This window comes from Mesoplodon bidens, assembly GCF_964165515.1.
Source record: "Mesoplodon bidens genome assembly, chromosome: 7".
NCBI lineage: Eukaryota > Metazoa > Chordata > Mammalia > Artiodactyla > Ziphiidae > Mesoplodon > Mesoplodon bidens.
In genome coordinates, this window is record NC_138164.1 from 24,227,640 (window position 1) to 24,247,517 (window position 19,878).

Sequence of the window (19,878 nt, forward strand, 5' to 3'; positions counted from 1 at the left end):
CAGATTCTTAATCACTGTGCCACCAGGGAAGCCCCATGCACTTTATCTTTTATATAAAATGGGACTTCAACATAAAAGGGAAGGAGTAATGGATGAGCAATAAATATCTGAAATTAAATCTGGATAAGAACACAGTCTCTTGGATTACATAACTAAGTGTTTTTAAAAAGAGACATGCTGTTAAGGGAAATTCTTTTTATTCATTTATTTTAAAATATTTATTTATGTATTTATTTATTTGGCTGCGCCAGGTCTTAGTTGCAGCACACTGGATCGTTGTTGCCATGTGCAGGATCTTCGATGTGGCATGTGGGATCTAGTTCCCTGACCAGGGTTCAAACCCAGGCCCCCTGAATTGGGAGAGTGGAATCTTAACCACTGGACCACCAGGGAAGTCCCAGGGAATTCTTTTTATTTTTTATTTTATTTATTTATTTAAAAAATATTTTCTTGATTTGTTTATTTATTTATTTTGGCTGCGTTGGGTCTTCGTTGCTGCGCACAGGCTTCTCATTGCGGTGGCTTCTCTTGTTGTGGAGCACAGGCTCTAGGCGCACAGCTTCAGTAGTTGTGGCACACAGGCTCTAGAGTGCATGCTCAGTAGCTGTAGCACACGGGGTTAGTTGCTCTGCGGCACGTGGGATCTTCCCGGACCAGGGCTCAAATCCGTGTACCCTGCATTAGCAGGCAGATTCTTAACAACTGTGCCACCAGGGAAGTCCCCCAGGGAATTCTTTTTAAATACTTAACTATATTAGAAAAATCAAGGGGTTGGGGAGTGGGAGAATGATGAAGTAAAAACTTTTTAAAGGTTTCAAGAGGACAGACAGAAGGGATGAGAGAAGAAGTGGTAAGAAGTATTCCAAAGGTTTCAACTTCCTCAAGTTAAACAGGAAGTAAAAGAGAAATAGTGTGACCCTGGTACAAAAAATGGGTATTCTGGGGACTTCCCTGGTGATCCAGTGGTAAAGAGTCTGCCTTCCAGCACAGGAAACGCAGGTTCAATCCCTGGTCGGGGAACTTAAGATCCCACAAGCCGTATGGCACAGCCAAAAAAAAAAAAAAAAATACAATTAATGGCTATGATTTATTAGGTAGAGATTCTTGCAACTCACAAAAATATAATTTTTTCCTAAGAGCACATGCATACATACAAAATTTTAAAAAGATAATTTTATAGGCTATTTCTCTGATTATAATCCATAAATAAATAATTAAAATTTTCACTATCTAGAAATTTAAGCTCCTAGATAATGCATGGATTAAAGGAAAACGAAAAACAAAAAGAAAAATTACTAACAATCAAGAAAGAAATAAAAGGGACTTCCCTAGTGGCGCAGTGGTTAAGAATCCGCCTGCCAATGCAGGGGACACGGGTTCGAGCCCTGGTCCAGGAAGATCCCACATGCCACGGAGTAACTAAGCCCATGCACCACAACTACTGAGCCTGTGCTCTAAAGCACAAGAGCCATAACTACTGAGCCCGCGTGATACAACTACTGAAGCCTGCGCGCCCTAGAGCCCATGTGCCACAACTACTGAAGCCTGCACACTCTGGGGCCTGTATGCTGCAACTACTGAGCCTGCATGCCTAGAGCTATGCTCCACAACAAGAGAAGCCACTGCAACAAGAGACGTCACGCCAATGAGAAGCCTACACACCACAACGAAGAGTAGCCCATGCTCGCCACAACTAGAGATAGCCCATGCACAGCAACAAAGACCCAACGCAGCCAAAAACTAAATTAAAAATTTAAAAAGAATAGAATCTGTAAGAAAGAAATAAAAAAGGAAAACCCTGAATACCACAGAAACTATGGTGACAATAAAAGCAATATTAAGAAAAAAATGTGTAGCTTGAAAGCTTTCATTGTAAAGAAAAATATTAAAAAGAATTTTAAAATTAAGAATTCAATAAAAGAACTAAGAAATCAAAAGACAAAATAAATTGAAGACAGCAGGAAGAAAACACTGATAAGGAAGCAAATTATAAACATAATAATAAACAAAAATGGAATAAATATTATTCTTTCCAAATAACAAATTTTTACCTTTTCTCTTTTCTCTATTCACAACTATTTTGTATTTCATTAATTTTGTCTTTTGTCTTTCCTTCCTCCTACTTTCTTCAGGTTTACTTAGACCATGCACTTTTAGCTTTTTTTGTCTAATATATGCATCAAAGGCTATGAACTCCTTAGCATTTAAGCACTGCACAGCTGGATCCAATACATTTTGATGTATCATATCAAAGTAACTTTTATAGCTTGATTATGTGAAAAGACCTATAAAATGGATCAACTCCTTAATATGGATATTAAAGAAAATATGTAGGATTAGGGATAAAAAAAAAGATATGACCACATATAAAATAAGTATACTACTTATAATTCTATGGCAACAAATTTCTAAACCTAGAGGAAATTAAAATGAAGTGTGCAGATACTTTGTCTTATTCCCTATTTTATTTCTTTTACTGTTTTACATCAGTTTTAATGGGAATGAAAGAGAGTAAAAACAGTATTATTTATTAGTGGTTTACACACCTGCCAGGATGGCAAAAGTGATTGTAACCTGCATAAATAATATACTTGAGAACATTTCCACACTCCTTTGTGGTTAGAGCAATGCAGTTTATAAAACAAAAATGTGACTATTCCTGTTGAAGTAGGCATCAAAAATTCGTTTTGAGAAAGAAGATGAAAGGAGCATTCTCTAACTCCTGGATGCCAGGAAGCAGAGTTTTTCAGAATCAAAAACAAAGAGAGCCCTAATTAAGAGAAAGGCCCCACCCCTCAGGGGTCACAGAGTTGGTTCTTTTGCTTTAAACTAATTCATCATTTTCACGTATCAAAGGATTTTTCTCTACCCAAAATTAAAACTAGAAGAGACATCACAACACTTTTCAGAAATGCAAACACCCTGAGATAGATCAATACCAGGATCTACTCAAGGATTTGCTATTTAGGTATAGTTAGTAGAATTCATATTTAAAGTCACTTCATAAAAATAACTGTCCCAATCTTCCAAGTTCCATTTTCTCCTATCATGATCACCAAAGCAATCTCTATTGTTAAGATTCTTCTTCATTACTTGAATGTAGAAACTGCTTAGTAAAATTCTCCTGCTTGTTTTCAAGTTGAACAGCTTTATTTCTTAAGCACTTTGAATTGTTTTATATTTTCTCCAATTGATCTATTTCTTTGGATAATCTAGCAATTTCCTCTCCTAGATGTCTTTGTGTAGTATCAACTTGTTGGCACAGGAGAGCAAAAGTGGTTGCCATTTCGTTGTACTTGATGGCTGTGGTTGGCGCTTGTGAAGCTAACAATCATTTGCAGTTTTTCAGTTTCATAATTCAGAAATTGCTGTTTAAAGGGTCTCTCCTTGGCACGGGTGGTCCAAGTCAGCCTTTCATAAAGATACAAAGCTCCATACATACTTAATGAAACAGATATGAGTTTCCAGCCTACAGTTTTCCAAACCACTCCTCCAACAACAATGATGCCCACAGAAGTTCTAGACGTAAGAGAAGCTAATGTTGTTATTAAGGTAACCATGAGTTCTTCCTGTGACGCTGGATTGGTAGGAGCAGTGGGAGTAGAAGCTAAAGATCTGGGAAGCTGAAAGATAGGCTCTGATAATCCTATAAGAAGCCACTGAGCATTTGTAGGGCCCAAGAAACGATGGACAAGGGAAGACCAGCCCAAGGAAAAATGAAATACAATATCCTCTTGAAAATCTGAACATAACTTGTGGCAATTCAGGTCATAGCTGAGATCAAATTTCTTGCAAGGAATCAGTGTATGTAGTTTATTCTGCATACCAGCTGGAAGTAATGGCTTCAAATTTCCAATAATTTCTTGCTGGGATTGAAGCATTGAAGCATTGACTTCATTGGTGCACTGATCAGCCAAATTTCTTCCCATTCCATCTTCTATGTGCTTATTTAACTCATTTTTATATACTTTCAATACACTTGGAGTAGGATGAAACTCAGAACAAAATTCATCAACAAAAACAGAGTCAACAAATTTCATCTGTCATTGCACATGAAACATTTGCAACCTCCTCTGAAACCTCCCTGATAATATTCTTAACATTCAGTGTTAAAAGGTTCATCTGGTTTCGGAGAAAGTCCAGTCTATCAATTTGGTCTTCCCTCTCTTCCACTGAATAAACCCCTTTCTCTGCTGCTGTCACGTTTATTGAATCCAATATGTTTTTCACAGTTTCTAGATCTGTTTAGCTCTGATAGTGTGCTGTTCAAACTTTGTTTTCACTGCTGACTGCAAGATACACTCCTCAAAGATTTGTTCAAAATTCTGAAACTCCTGTAATCTTGCCTGAAATCCTTCTGCAAGTGCCCCACCACCTTCTGGCATCCCCTGGGCTTTGTGCTCTCTGGCACTAAGAATTTGCTTTGCAGAAACAAAAAAGTTACGATTCCATGCTTCTAAAGGATTCACAACTTTGAGCTCCTCCACCAAGAAATGTAGGCATCTTTCCATGAGCTGTCTGCGTACATCTTCCATATATTCTGGCTCTGATGCAGAGGCATCCCAAAATATTAGGCTTGGAAAGTCGTTCATTTACCTTGTGAAAAAAACTGTTTTTCCGTGTTCATTAGAGTTGATTTGGAGTTTACAACCAAAATGAAGACATCAGCATCTAAGCAAAACTTATCAATCCAGCTATCCAGCTCTGTAGTGACATCTGTACCTGGACTATCCACTAAAACCAGGTCATTTCTCAAGAGGGCACATTTTGCCTTTGGCCAGAACACATGTACAAGACAGCCAGCTTTCAAGTCTTTGTCCATATGAAGGGCATGGGCCAGCTGATTAACTGTCTTCACATTCTTTTTTTCATGTGACCCTTCTGTCATGAGACAGGCTTTATCTCCATCCGTCTCTTCAACACTCAGGAAGCAATTGGTTTTACGTCCAATTCCACTAGGGAGGACTTTATCCCACAACATGGCAATGATAACAGAGCTCTTCCCACTGTTTGTCCTGCCAAAAAATGCCACTTTCATGTGTCTCCTCACCAATGATGGAAAGTTTATTTTTATACCTTTGTATTTCTATCAGATCATCCTCAGCAGCTACTCAGTCAAGTTCTGGATTCTTGTACATTGCTTCAACAAAATGTGATCCTTCTGTAACAAACTCCAGTAACTGGTCAAAGATTGCTGTAATTGCCTTCTTAGCCAGCACAAAGTGCTTCACTGGAGAAGCAGTTTCTGCCATTATGCCTGTCCCGGCTCCGACTTGTCACCCAGCAACCGCAACTCAGCCACAGCCCTCAAGCTGCCTCATTCTCCCAAGAGAGGCTGGGAGACTGGGCTCTTATTCCCAATTTAAATGGAATGCTTCCAACATACTATCACTGGGATGTTGCTGCTAGATTACTTACAGATGATCTTTATCAGTTTAAAGAATAATATTTTCATTTTTCTGTTTTATTTTGGAAAGATTATCTCTTTTTTCTTCATCTACTGAGATGATCGTTTTCTGATATGATTTTGTCTTGTTCTTTTTGTTTTCTGAGTTCAATTTTCATTTCATTATTTCCTCCACTTTTGCTGATTTCTCTCCTTAGCTTTTGAATTTTCAGTTCAAGTTTGTTTTATAACCCCACATGGTTGTGTGAGGATACTGAACTCAGTTCGTAGTGCTGTATTTGTGTTCTACTTCATAGTTGGTTTCTGTGGGACAATTTTTATAAGCTAAAATGTTTCAATTTGTACTTTTTTATAGTTTTGGATAGATAGTGTCTGCTTTTTTCTATTCATATTCAGTTCATGGTCAGGATTCCCAGTTCAAGAGTACCTCCTTCAGTTTAGTTCAGTAAAGTTCAATTTCTTTAATGGTCAGTGTTGGTAATAGTGGAGGAAAGGGTATCTGTTTCATTTTTGCAGGATCCTTATATCTTCTAAATACTTACTTGTCTGAAAACATGTTCATCTCGCCTTAAACATGATTGAAAATTTGACTAGGTAGAGAATACTAAGTTCAAAATAATTTCCCTTTAAATATTTAAAGAAAACTGCGTCAGCCTCCTGCATCCAATTTGGCCAATGAAAAGAGTGCGGCCAGTCTGTTTTGCTTGAAAGGTAACTTTCCCTCCAACAATTAGATTATTTTCTTTACCCTTGGAATTCTGAAATGAAGGACATGTGTAGGCATGGTTTTTAGCACTTTCAATATGAAGATCTGGAGGGTTGGGTGGAGACATACAAGATTTCAGCCCCAGGAAATTTTCTTCTTATCCTTTGGGGCTATATCCTCTCCTCTACTTTCTGTCCTCTCCTTCTGGAACCCCTTTTAAGTATAAGTTAGCCCAATTCTAGAGCTGTCCTCAGTATGTCTTCATTTTTATTTAATTTTCCATACTTTGCTCTACATTCAGGGAGAACTCTTTGGTTTTATTTTTTGTATTACTAATTCAATCTTTTTTTATTTAGCTTTTTTATGTTTTAATTCAAAGGTCTTTATTTTGACTATTTCATTTTCGAAGTAGTCTCTTTCATTTTATTCCTCTCTAATGATATAACTAGAATGCTTTTTGAGCTATCTTCTAAACCTTGCATCATCTATTTCCTCTGAAGGTACAGTCTCTAGGATGGCCCCCAATGATCCCTGTCTCCTGGATGGTATTCATACCCATGTATAGTTCCCTCCTACAGTGTACAAAGCATTTGTCTGTGTGATCAACAGCATACAGAAGAAATGAAGGTCTATATATAAGATAGATAACTAATAAGAACCTGCTGTATAGTACAGGGAACTCCACTCAATACTCTAAAATGGTCTAATGGGAAAAGAATCTTAAAAAAAATGGATATATGTATATGTATAACTGATTCACTTTGCTGTACACCTGAAACTAACACAACATTGTAAATCAACTATACTCCAATTAAAAAAGAAAAGAAAAGAAAAGAAATAATGGTTTGTAACTTCCAAAATTATGTTATAAAACACCATGACTTCTGTGACTTCTGTCTTGGGAACACTCTCTCTTGCTCTGGGGAAAGCAAGCTGCCAAACAGTAAACAGCTTTATGGAGGGTTCTACACAGTGAGGAACTGAGCAGCTAGTGAAGAACTGAGGCCGCCAACAATCACATGAGTAAGCTTTGAAGATCATTCACTCCTAGTTGAATATAGGCCTAGTTCTTTTGCCTAGAGCTTGATTGCAACTTCTTAAGAGATCCTGAGCTAGAAAGACCCAATTAAGCTGCAACCAGATTCCGGACCTTCAGAAACTGTGAGATAATAAATGTTTGTTGTTTTAAGCTGCTAATCTTCAGGGTAATTTGTTGTGTGGCAATAGATAACTAGAAATACAACAAAGAAGGTACAGGACTACTGTAATCATTCAGGCAAGAGAGTGGGGGGAAAAGACAGATGGGATGGAAAGAAATTCAAGAGGTACTTAAAAGTCTATGAAATCTAGTAATCAAACGGATATGAAGGAGTGAAAAAACAGGAGGTTGATGGTAGCTTCCAGATTTTTGGTTTGAGACTATAAATAACAGATTTTCATCACTCTAAATTTGGAGTACTTATGGAACTTAAGTATGCAGGACATAATAGGTCACATGGGTATGGAAGTTTGGAGAATAATCTGGATTGCTTAAATAGATGAGAACTCAGGTAAAAGAATAAGAAAAAAACAGAATTCTGAAGGAAACCAACACTTAACGGGCATAAAAGGGATGGATCAGCTTAGATGACCGAGATGATGTAGATAAGAGATCGGAGAAAAAACAGGAGAAAGTGGTATCATAAAAACCAGCTTAGGAACAAGAAAAACATTAAAAAAATTATTTGTAGTAAAGATGAATTTTCTTAAAAATAAAGTCTCACAAGTTGAAAATAATTTATTTTTAAATTTTAGCCTCAATTTCACAAACCAGAGTCAAACCAAATAACATGTATCTAAAGCAGCAGTTCTCAACCGAGGGAGGTACTGCCTCAGACATTTGGAAGTGAGAGCTTTTTTTCTTTCAATAATGAGGGGTAGGGAGAGGAGTACACAGAAAGTATCCACTACTAGAGTTTATGAGGGTAAAGGCCAGAGGTGATAAACATGCCACAGTATGCAGAACAATCTTGTAACCACCCAAAACACCAACAGTACCCCTGCTGAAAAATAATGATACAGGTTATGAGAAAAGGGCAACAAATAGTAAATGTCATTTAATACCAAAACATTATTTTAGTACCTCAGATTTAGAAAGATATAACTAACCTAAAGGTTATTAATTAATATGGCTAAATAGGCTAAAATTTGGAAAGATTTTAATTAATGTAGGTCTTATAATTTTGGTGTGGCATGATAAGACATACAGGAATCCTTTAACTTAAAAGGATTACATATTGAGCAGCCTTGGGTAACTCCACGGAGATCAAGGATTTTTAGAAACGATGTGCTGAGGCCACTAACTGTAGCAAGTACTATTTCTGCTTAGAAGTATACTTTAAGCAGGAAACACCATCATACTATGCTCCTTTTTCCAGTCAGGAATGTACAGAGAATAAGCATTACTCTACATGATAAATCATATTATTAACACAAACTGGCAAAAAGAAAACAAAAAAACCCACCACATTCAACACGCTGTTCATAAAATACATTTAATCAAATAATTTAAGAAAAATATACGTATACATGAATGCGATGAAATTTTTAAAAGGTCTCAGCTGCTTTTTATTGAATTCTAATTTCTCAAAAGGCAGAATCATGGATATAAGTTAGTATTATGCAACAAGTTCTATGTTATTTAGGATTAGACTATTTTCTTCCATGATAAAGAGAAAAAATGAGCACAGCAGCTTAATGTGTATAGATTATTCAGTCATACATCTTCAACTCATTGATACAGTATTTTACTAGTGCACACACACACACAGAAATTATACCAAGTCTGAAACTACTATCTTTATGAAGACATGGTTGCAAGGTTGGCCCTTGGCTGACATATAGGAACTTGGGTTTTGTGAGAGTTCTCACCATTTCCTGATAAGAATGGCTCACTGTGCCTAAATTGTTATGTAAAAATTCTGATTTATGTTCAACACTTGCTTTTTGTCTAGGATCTGGAATTTTGGTTCACGTCAGGCAGCAGCTGCCTTTGTGACCGGCTCTCTCAGTAAAAACCCTGGGCACTGAGTCTTTAAGAAGCTTCCCTGGGGCTTCCCTGGTGGCGCAGTGGTTGAGAGTCCGCCTGCCAATGCAGGGGACACGGGTTCGTGCCCCGGTCCAGGAAGATCCCACATGCCGCAGAATGGCTGGACCCGCCGTGATCCATGGCCGCTGAGCCTGCGCATCCAGAGCCTGTGCTCCACAATGGGAGAGGCCACAACAGTGAGAGGCCTGTGTACCGCAAAAAAAAAAAAAAAAAAAAAAAAAAAGAAGCTTCCCTGGGGACTTCCCTGGTGACGCAGTGAATAAGACTCCACGTTCCCAATGCAGGGGCCCAGGTTCGATCCCTGGTCAGGGAACTAGATCCCACATGCATGCCGCAACTAAGAGTTGCATGCCAAAACTAAGGAGCCAGCGTGCCACAACTAAGGAGCGGGCCTGCCACAACTAAGGAGCCTGCAAGCCGCAACTAAGACCGGGTGTAACCAAATAAATAAATATTAACAACAACAAAAAAAGAAGCTTCTCTGGTAGATAGCATTTCACATGTGTTGTCCCAATTAGTTGTTGGAGGAATTAAGTGGATATGTTCCACTGGGAGAAGATGCTTGGAAACTTGTACCTGGTTTCCCCTGGACTTTACCACATGCACCTTTGTTGCATTTTGCTTTGTATCTTTCACTGTAATAAATGATAGTCATGAATACAACTATATGCTGAGTCCTATGAGTCTTCCTAACAATCACTGAACCTGGGGGTGGTCTTAAGACCACTGACATGGTTGGTGTCAGAAGTGGGATTCATTAAACATGGTGAAAGCACTGTTTGAGAAAAGGAAGGATTAAGTGGTAGTATGATGAACCTCTGCTACTTGCATGGCTATGAAATCAACCGTGGTATGAATCAGCAGCTGAGTTGCTATCTGCTGTGAGAAAGGTAAAAGTTACCTATGAAATTTGAAAATGACAGATCTAACCCCAAGAGAGTTGGCTCATTAAATCTTCTAGCTGCTTTGGCCATGCTGACCCAAGTGAGGAGAGAAAAAGCCCAGTACGGATGATGACTTTGGTTTTTGTTCTTGCCTCCAAATTTTGGTCAATGGACCAAAAATGTTAAATGTTTGTGCTGGTCTCTCCTCCAAGCAGGAGGAATTAATAGTTATATTAGGTCACAGGGCTGGAGAAAATTTTAGATAACAAAGGGAGAGGAAACTATTCCAGCTGTTTCTTCAGCCTAACTACTGCTGCTTCAGCAACCTCTCCATGCCTTCTACATTCCGGTCAGGATCTCCCAGCAACTGTAATGTTAATATTGTAAATGCTAAATTTATTGCTAGGAGTTTGAATAAATCTGTAATAAGAAAAAAGAGGCAGGGAAAGTTTTAAAGATGGTTTTGTATTCTTTGGCTATTGCACCTGGATATATGATAAATAAAGATATAAAATATTATATGCTTGTACTTTCATAAATGCCAGAGGGATCACATCAATCAGGAAAAGTTGCAAAATAAAAAGTTAGTGACAGACTTCCCTGGTGGCACAGTGGTTAAGAATCAACCTGCCAATGCAGGGGACACGGGTTTCAGCCCTGATTCGGGAAGATCCCACATGCTGCGGAGCAACTAAGCCCACGTGCCACAACTACTGAGCCTGCGCTCTAGAGCCCGCAAGCCACAACTACTGAAGCCTGCACGCCTAGAGCCCAAGCTCCGCAACAAGAGAAGCCACTACAAGGAGAAGCCCGCACACCACAATGAAGAGTAGCCCCCACTCGCCTCAATGAAGACCCAATGCAGCCAAAAATAAAATGTAAATAAATAAATTAAATTAAATAAAAAGCTAGTGAGACACAATTTCCTTGCTTTTTACTGCTGGTGAAAGGATTAGAATTTGAACTGTTTGAGTATTGGAAACAGAATAAATAAATCTCCATAATGGATACTATTATTTCTACTTATTGCCATCTCAGAGAAAAGGGAGACAACATGAAAACATAAGAAATTTCCAAATAGATATACACTTCTGGAGTTTTAAAAAGCAGTTTTTAGTTGCTACTGAGCTCTTGTGAAATCAGATGTCTGACCCTGAAAGGCTGATGATTTTCCAGCATGATATGCATACTACTGAGTGGATTAATCTGAACTCTAAGACTGACAAAAATAAAAGGGGATTAGACAAGTCTTGCTTGTCACTTAGACTTAGAACACGACTGGTCTGCAACATCTTGGCTTTGCCACTGCTCGAGAAAAGCCAGTGGCTTTTTTGGAATCCTGAATTCACAAATCCTAATTGCTTGGATCTAACTCTAAGCTGAAACCTGATATTGTCTGACATTGGGCTATTTAAACCTCAACACAAGCTGTGCTGAACTAAAGCAGGCATATGCTCAGTGAACAGGACATTGACTTGTGGACTGTTGAAGATTTAAGACCTCCTCTGTGAAGCCATAAACTGAAAATGTCATGGATTCTGGCTGGAAGATCTAAATCACTTGCAGATGCCCACAGGAAAGGGCTCATTCTCTGATGGGGCCATCTGAAATCAAGCTGCTGATAGCCTCTGTATCAGATATACAGCCCTAAAGTGCATTCCTAACTTGTGGTTATTGCTAAAAGCTGCAAGTTGGGAGAAAGCATACTCACTCCTTACAGACTGGATTCATGATCCCCTCTCAGGGATGTTTCACTGCTATGGACTTGTGTCCAGCTTTCTGGATTAGTTGCAGTTTTCAACAATGAATTAAAAACCTGATATTATTTCCCTCACCTTCGCATCACCCTTCCTTGAACACACACCTTAGTAAGGCAACTTCATTATTAAACACAGCTATCTCCAGAAAGGAATTGATCTCTTCCAGGCTGCTCACTAGGTAAATAGTCAGGACAAAAGGGGTGGGGGTGTGATGTAAACTTATTATGAAAATTTTTGAAAATCTGGGATTTCATCCAGGCCAATTCCTAAACATATGTCTTTCTAGTTAAGTTGTATAAAAATGTTTTTCTGTAAAAATGTTTTTGTTCCTCCTCCAGGTCTGAGTGACTGGGAAAAAAATGAAAAGCTTTCATTACTGAATGGGACACACTGATTTTATAAGGGAGAAAAAATAAAACTCAGCACCTGGTGAGGCACCAGGGAGAAGGACATGAATGATTTTTGTTTTTCATAAGTATTCTTGAAAGCTTTCCCAGCTCCTGGTGTTGGCTTTCCATGCTGTTGTGAGTGCTTTGAATTCAAACTGAATGCTGCACTTCAATCACACCTAGCAGTACTCTGAGAAGGCTGCGAGTAGCCCCAATTCCTATACCTTCCACAAAGAACACCTCTAAATGTCATCCACACAATGAAGCAAATGAAATGGTGTCGTGGATAAACAAACTGTTTGGAACTAATTGCCTTCAGGTAGTCTGTCTGAAAACAAGGCCTGAACTGAATTAAATGAACTAGACTGAGAACTCTAAAGTGAAAGGGAGGACACACTGAGGGCCCTGTTAACCCATACTATCTAATTTATGTCTTGCTTGGAGTACCCTAAAAAAGTGCAAACTCTTTGTTTCCAGGGTACCATGTGGGTCCTCTGAAATTATACTTCTTTTTGTATGTACCCTATCATGACACTGCTTCAACCGTGGAAAATTTTCAGGTGAAATTCAACTTTATGGCTATAGTTGTGCTTTGCCTGAATTGATGCCTCAGGCCATGTCAAAGGTCCATACAGAAACTGAAAGAGAAAGCCACCTGCTTTTCTAAGATAAACCTCATGGTTGGCGGGATTTATTTTAACTAACTAAATTTAGGCCCTCTAAAAGGCATAACTGAGATCAATACTACAAGTTGGTCTTACCTTGCTGCACACGGGGGGTGGGGATGGGGGCAGGGGTGGTGTCCTACTGGTAATAGTTTTGCTGTAAAGACATTCTGGCCAAAGGCTAAGAGTTAACATAACAGATCTGAGACTGTATTCCTTAGAAAAGCCTGTTTGGCTGGGATCTGAGAACTTGAATGTCTGACAGTTTCCTACACGGATAGAAAATTTTCCTGAAATTATGAGAATGGCTCACTGTGCCTAACCTGTTTGTACAAACAACATGGTTTATACTGAACACGTGCTCTTTCTGAGAGTCTAGAATTTTGGTACATGACAGGCAGAGGCTGCCTATGTGAGCGGCCCCCAGTAAAAACCCTGGGTACTGAGTCTCCAAAGACCTTCTTGGTGACAGCATATCACATATGTTGTCAATCTTGTTGCTGGGGAAATTAAGTGCGTCCTGTGTGACTCGACTGGGAGAGTACTCTTGGAAGTTTGTGCCTGTTCCCCAGACTTGACCCCATATACCTTTCCCTTTGCTAATTTTGCTTTGTATCCTTTAGCTGTAATACATCACAGCTGTGAGTATGACTTTGTGTTCAGTCCTATGAGTCCTCCGAGCAAATCACCAAACCTAGGGGTGGTCTTGGGGACCCCCAACACAATCAGTAATAATTTCAAACAGGTAAACAGTCCAATCTGGAGCCAATATTCCATTTGAATATAGCCACCAAGTTTTCCTTTATGTTATCAAAAAGGTAGAATGAATGGATTACTTACGAAAACAGATCAAACCACTGCTGTTTTGTAACAGATTCCTGGCGTAAAAGCTTCAAAACAATTGGACGCATGAAGTCCCATTTGTCTTCAAACTGAAGAGAACCTTTATTCTTAAAAAAAAAAAAAAAAAGTAATTTAAGTGCAGTTAAATCAGAAGTGGCTGTTATTTTTATCTCTTAAGAGACAACTAAAGAAATTTAAAAGAACCAATTTGCCATAATGGAATCCCTGTAACTTAATCTGGTATCAAAGAATCACAGGAAGACAACCATAAAAGAAAAAAAACAGTTATGTGAAAGTGTGTAGCAAAGAATTTGGCCTTGTCCAAAGAGCCGGTCTGGCCTTTGCCCTTGGCTTCTAGTAGGTAATATCCTTGGGCCCTAAGAATGTTATATCTGATAAGAGAGTCTTTGTTAGCCTGGGGCCTTGGGTCATACTGGATAACCTAACAATGTGATTCAGGGAGGGGACTGGCAAACTCGTCTTAGGGAGCAGGCCAATCCAGAAAGCAACAGTATGACTTAGGGTAGGGGGTTTGGGTCAATCAACCTGGAGACTGAGATTACTCACATGAGCAATGCCTACATGATGAAGCCTTAATAAAAATTCTGGACACCAAAGGTTGTGTGAGCTTCCCTGGCTGGCAGTACTTATATGCCCTGTCATTTAATGAGGGAAGGAGAGAAATGTGACCTGACCACACCAGAGAGGACAAGGGAAGCTCTGTGTTTGATCCTCCTGGACACTGTTTCTTCCTTTAGCTGATCTTAATCTGTATCCTTTGCCTTAATAAACCATAACCATGAGCAAAGCAGTTTTCAGTAAGATCTATGAATATTTCTAACAAATTATTGAACCTCAGGGTTTTGGGAACCTCCCAAATTTGCAGCTGATGTCAGAAGTGAGGGTGGTCTTGTGTGTAGAGACTGTGCCTTAAACTCCTCACAAAAAGTATGTCAAAAATCCATATAAATTCTGAAAGTTGAGGAAGAAAAAAACCCAGAAAGATACTCATCTCATTTTATAATGCTAACAAAACCCTGATACCAAACTGGTGAAGAGAGAACAAGAAATGGTAACTGTAGACCAATCTAATTAGAACATATAGGTGCAAAAGTCTTTAAAAATATTAGTAAATTAAACAATTAAATAATACCTCATAATCATGCAAGTTTATTCCAGTGATTTGAAAGTGGTTCGATATTAAGGGGAAAAAATCAATTCATTACTAATAAGAAAAGGGGGGGCACCCCACATGTGTTACTCATGAGTATTGCTCCTTTTCAAGTTAGGTATGGCCATGTGACTTGCTTTAATCAATAAATTTCAACAAAAATCATTAATTTTCTAATACAGCAGCACCAAACACCCCTATGAATCTCATTATTGTTTTCACCATACAATTGTTGAGAATGTTGTTCACTCGTATGAGATAAGATCCATGTACTGAATGTAATGTTTGAACTCCCTGAAATTATATTCCGGAAGCAGTTTCTAAACATATGGTCTAACAAGAACCTACATCAGGATCACCTAGGATGGTGCTTACACATACATTTATAAAACCTACCACAGACCGGCTGGATCAGAATCTCTTGAGATGAGTTCAGAATTTATATGTTTAGCAAATTCACAATAAACTACATAAAAATGTTACAGGGTCTATGACCCCAAAAAGGTTAAGAACCACTGACTAACATTAAACTCCTGTGAAAGCAAATGATACTTCTTACATCTACAAACACAGCTGATCCTAAAAGTTACTGTACTTTCTTGCCCCAGGTACCTAACTTTTATCACAAAGTATTCTTATTATAGGGACCCATGGGAGATACTCAAAATTTAGTACTGGGATTAACTGTGCTTCTCCCCTGAAAAACTAGTTTGTTTTTACCTTATGAACTTAAATGAATCATGTGGGTAACTTTGCTTTCCTTAGTGTTGGCTAATGAGAAATTCAGTCAGATTTGAGATCCTATGGTATATACTTCGTGTACTAATCTTATGGCTGGCTACACTTTTTCTGTTAATATCTTCCTACAACCATCATTTCTTCATTTACTCTTCCCTCTGAGAAAAGGGTGTGCAAATAAACAAATATGGAAGAACCACAGAAAGGACATGCAAATCTTTTCTTGACTATGACATGGAGAAACATAATACCCTCTTAATAAGAGAATATTTTATAATGTCAACTAGGTCTACTTCCATAAGCGATTCTGGCAACTTACAAAATGAAACCTAGTGTAAATCCTGCAATTAAAAATCAAAAAGGGGGGGCTTCCCCGGTGGCGCAGTGGTTGAGAGTCCGCCTGCGGATGCAGGGGACACGGGTTTGTACCCCGGTCCGGGAAGATCCCACATGCCGTGGAGTGGCTAGGCTCGTGAGCCATGGCTGCTGAGCCCACGTGTCCGGAGCCTGTGCTCCGCAACGGGAGAGGCCACAACAGTGAGAGGCCCGCATACCACAAAAAAAAAAAAAAAAAAAAAAAAAAATCAAAAAGGGGGCTTCCCTGGAGGTGCAGTGGTTAAGAATCCGTCTGCCAATGCAAGGGACAAGGGTTCGAGCCCTGGTCTGGGAAGATCCCACATGTCGCGGAACAACTAAGCCCGTGTGCCACAACTACTGAGCCTGCGTTCTACAGCCTGTGAGCCACAACTACTGAAGCAAGCCCGCGCGCCTAGACCCCGTCCTCCGCAGCAAGAGAGGTCACCACAATGAGAAGCCTGCATGCCACAACGAAGAGTAGCCCCCACTCGCTGCAACTAGAGAAAGCCCTCACGCAGCAACAAAGACCCAGCACAGCCAAAAATAAATAAATAAATTTATTTTTAAAAAATAAATAAAAAATCAAAATCAAAAAGGTACATAATACTAAATAAGTATGAGATAAATACTGGTTAGGCTGTGAAATCTATCAGCTATGGTAAAATGACAGGAAACACTGTCTCTTAGTTGATGAAACATACAAGATTAACGACAGAAATATTTTCCTCTAATACTCAGTTAAAGGAGAAATTAAATAATTGAATTTTCCTATTAATCTTTTATAATAGATTCCAAAAATGATGTTCAAGCAGTTCTTTGACCTATTCTCTGTTAAACTGAAAAGCATATAATTAAATCAAAACTAAGCAGCATGACACCAAACCTACTATCTACAAAAGATATTAATAGGCGAAGACACCTTCAAATTACAAACCCTGATTTATGAATTTTTCCAATGGCTAACTAAAGGCTGCCTCATCTTTACTGATGTGCTACAAGTCTCTCCTGCTTAAGTCTTTCATTACCACTCAGAATAGCTAATAAGTCTAGGATTATCTCACCCACTGGCTCTCTTTCACCAATAGGATTTCAACATTTGCCATATCCTTGTCCCTCTATCCTTCACTTTTTACAGCACAACTAATTCCCTCAGAGGCACTCTTCTCAAACACACAGATGGACCATGGGGAAGCTGATGGGAGATTGACCATGGGGGATAACTGGGAGAAGAATATTCCAGGCAGAGGAAGCAGCCATTGCAAAGACCCTACGGTAGAAGCATGCCTGATGTATTCAAGGTAGAGCAAAATAAGGACAGAGGAGAGGGGATGAGGTCAGGGAAGCAATATAGGGCTGGATCTTGTAGGGCCTTGAAGGCCATTGTAAAAAGTTTGGCTTCTATTATAAGTGAGATAGGGAACCATTAAAAGATTCTGAGCAAGAAGTGACATGATCTGACTTATATTTTTAAAGCTTCCTGATTGCTATGCTGAGAATACAATAAAGGGGCAAGTGTTAAACCTGAGTGTAGGAGGCAAGGTTAGAAATAATAGTGACATGGACCAGGGTGGTAGCAGTGTAGGTAGTGAGTAGTAATTAGATTTTCTATGTTTTAAAGGTAGTGCTAACAAGATTTCCTGACAGCAGGCATCTGGGCTGAGAGAAAGGAATAAAGCCTGACTCTCAGGTTTTTGTCTGGTAAAGTTAATTTGTATATTGGAACAGCAAAACGGAGGCCACCCCATTGGCCCAGCCCACATCAAAAATCTAAACTTAAATCAGCCTGCACATATGGGAAACACCTCACTGTCAAGGAAACATAACACCAATCACAACCCTCAGTTTCAGCTAGCTAACCTTACCTAAAAAATAGGACCTGCTTACCTTATAAGGAAATCCCTGACCTCCTAGCCAATCATGCCTTATTTCTGTATTGCCTCTTCTAACATTCTATAAAACTCGCTCGGACTTCCCTGGTGGCGCAGTGGTTAAGAATCCGCCTGCCAATGCAGGGGACACGGGTTTAAGCCCTGGTCCAGGAAGATCCCACATGTCACGGAGCAACTAAGCCCGTGTGTCACAACTACTGAGCCCACGTGCCTAGAGCCCACAAGCCACAACTACTGAATCCCATGAGCCTAGAGCCCGTGCTCCGCAACAAAAGAAGCCACCGCAATGAGAAGCCCACGCACCGCAATGAAGAGTAGCCCCTGCTCGCCGCAACTAGAGAAAGCCGGCACGCAGCAACGAAGACCCAATATAGCCAGAAGTAAATAAATAAATAAACTTATTTAAAAAAAAAAAAAAACACCTCACTCGTCCCCAAAATCCTTCAGGAAGAGTGCTCCACTGCTTGTTAGGCACTGTACTATTCCAATCCATGGATTATTTTCCCTTGAATAAAGGGAAACTCGTCACTAAATTGTTTTAGTTTTGTAATTTGACATGTCCAAGAAGTATGGCATTGCTATCAACTGAAATGGGAAAGACTGTAGATGTAACAGGCTTAAGAAGGAAAGCTCAGGAGTAAAGCTGTAGAGATGTTACATCTGACACATCTATCAAACAGCCATTTGAAGATGTTGAACAGGCAGTTCAATAAGCAAATTTAGAATTTAAAAGAAAGGTCTGACCAGGAAATAAAAATTTGGAAGTCATCAGAGTACAGATGGGTTTTAAAACTTGTTGTCGAATGAGATCAATAAGGGAGTAAATATAAATAGAGAAGAGCCAGGCCTGAGTCCTTAGGTATCTAACATTAAGAGTAGGGGAGAAGAGTAAGAACTAGGAAAGAGAAAGCAACCGAAGAGGTGGCAAGAAAACCACGAGTGTGGCATTCTGGAAACCAACTAAACAAAGCTGATCAGGAAAGGAGAAGTAATCAACTTTAGCAAATATTACTGATACATCATGTAAGACAGTGTTCCCCAACCTTTTTGGCACCAGGGACCGGTTTCGTGGAAGACAATTTATCCACGGGAGGTGGGGGGGAGGGGGGAGGGGCTGGTTCAAGCAGTAATGCGAGCGATGGGAAGTGATGGGCAGCGGCTGATGAAGCTTCGCTCGCACGCCCGCCCACCACTCACCTCCTGCTATGCAGCCCAGTTCCTAACAGGCCAAGGACCGCTAACAGTCTGTGGCCAGGGGGTTGGGGACCCCTGATGTAAGACAACCACTGAAATAGCAATATGAGGGTCACTGAGATTTTGTCAATGGCAGGTTTTGTAGGGTGTCAAGACAAAAGCCAGACTGGAATAGAATTAAGGGGGGCTGGCAAGTGGGGACTGGAAAAAGTATGCACAACTCTTGACAGTTTTTGCTATAAAAGGGAGCACAGAAACAGCATGATAACTGATAGGGTGAGAGGGAATAAAAAAAATTTTTTTATTGGAGTATAATTGCTTTACAATGTGTTATTTTCTGCTGTACAGAAGTGAATCAGCTATATGTATACATATATCCCCTCCCTCTTGGACCTCCCTCCCCCCATCCCACCCATCTAGATGGAATACAGTATGTTTGTATACTGATAAGTATGTTCCAAGATATAATACTGATGATGTAGGAGAAAAGAAGGAAATTGTTGGAGAATTTTAAATGCCCTGGACAGGCAAAAGGGAATGGAATCTAATGCACAGATGGAGGAACTGACTATATGCTAAGAGGAGAAGGCAAAGTACATGGTATGTGCAGATGTGGGTATGAGGGTAGATGTGGCACCACTGTGAGAAGTTCCTTTTTGATTGCTTCAGCTTCTCAGTGATATGGAAATAAGGAAAATGCCATGGAAGATGGGGGAGGAGGTGCCAAAATTTTGAGAGAAAAGATGTGAAACAGACATCTAGGAAAGTGGAAGAATAAATGACTATG

General features: G+C 39.5%; 1 protein-coding gene and 1 pseudogene across 4 annotated transcripts in view; both read right to left on the minus strand.

Annotated features, from left to right (window-relative positions):
• The window catches only part of CUL5 (cullin 5), a 108,076-nt gene that overhangs the window by 75,061 nt on the left and 13,137 nt on the right, over positions 1-19,878 (minus strand). For 2 of the 3 annotated variants that reach the window (XM_081240205.1, XM_081240204.1), the window contains exon 2: positions 13,740-13,849. In XM_081240205.1, coding sequence (XP_081096331.1) covers positions 13,740-13,849 — 110 coding nt within the window. Of the gene's footprint in view, positions 1-13,739; positions 13,850-19,878 lie in introns of those variants that run through there. The other variant, XM_081240206.1, reaches the window with a different exon arrangement.
• On the minus strand, positions 2,893-5,340 carry LOC308620214 (mitofusin-1-like; annotated as a pseudogene). The gene has a single exon. The product of its transcript is annotated as a mitofusin-1-like (transcript).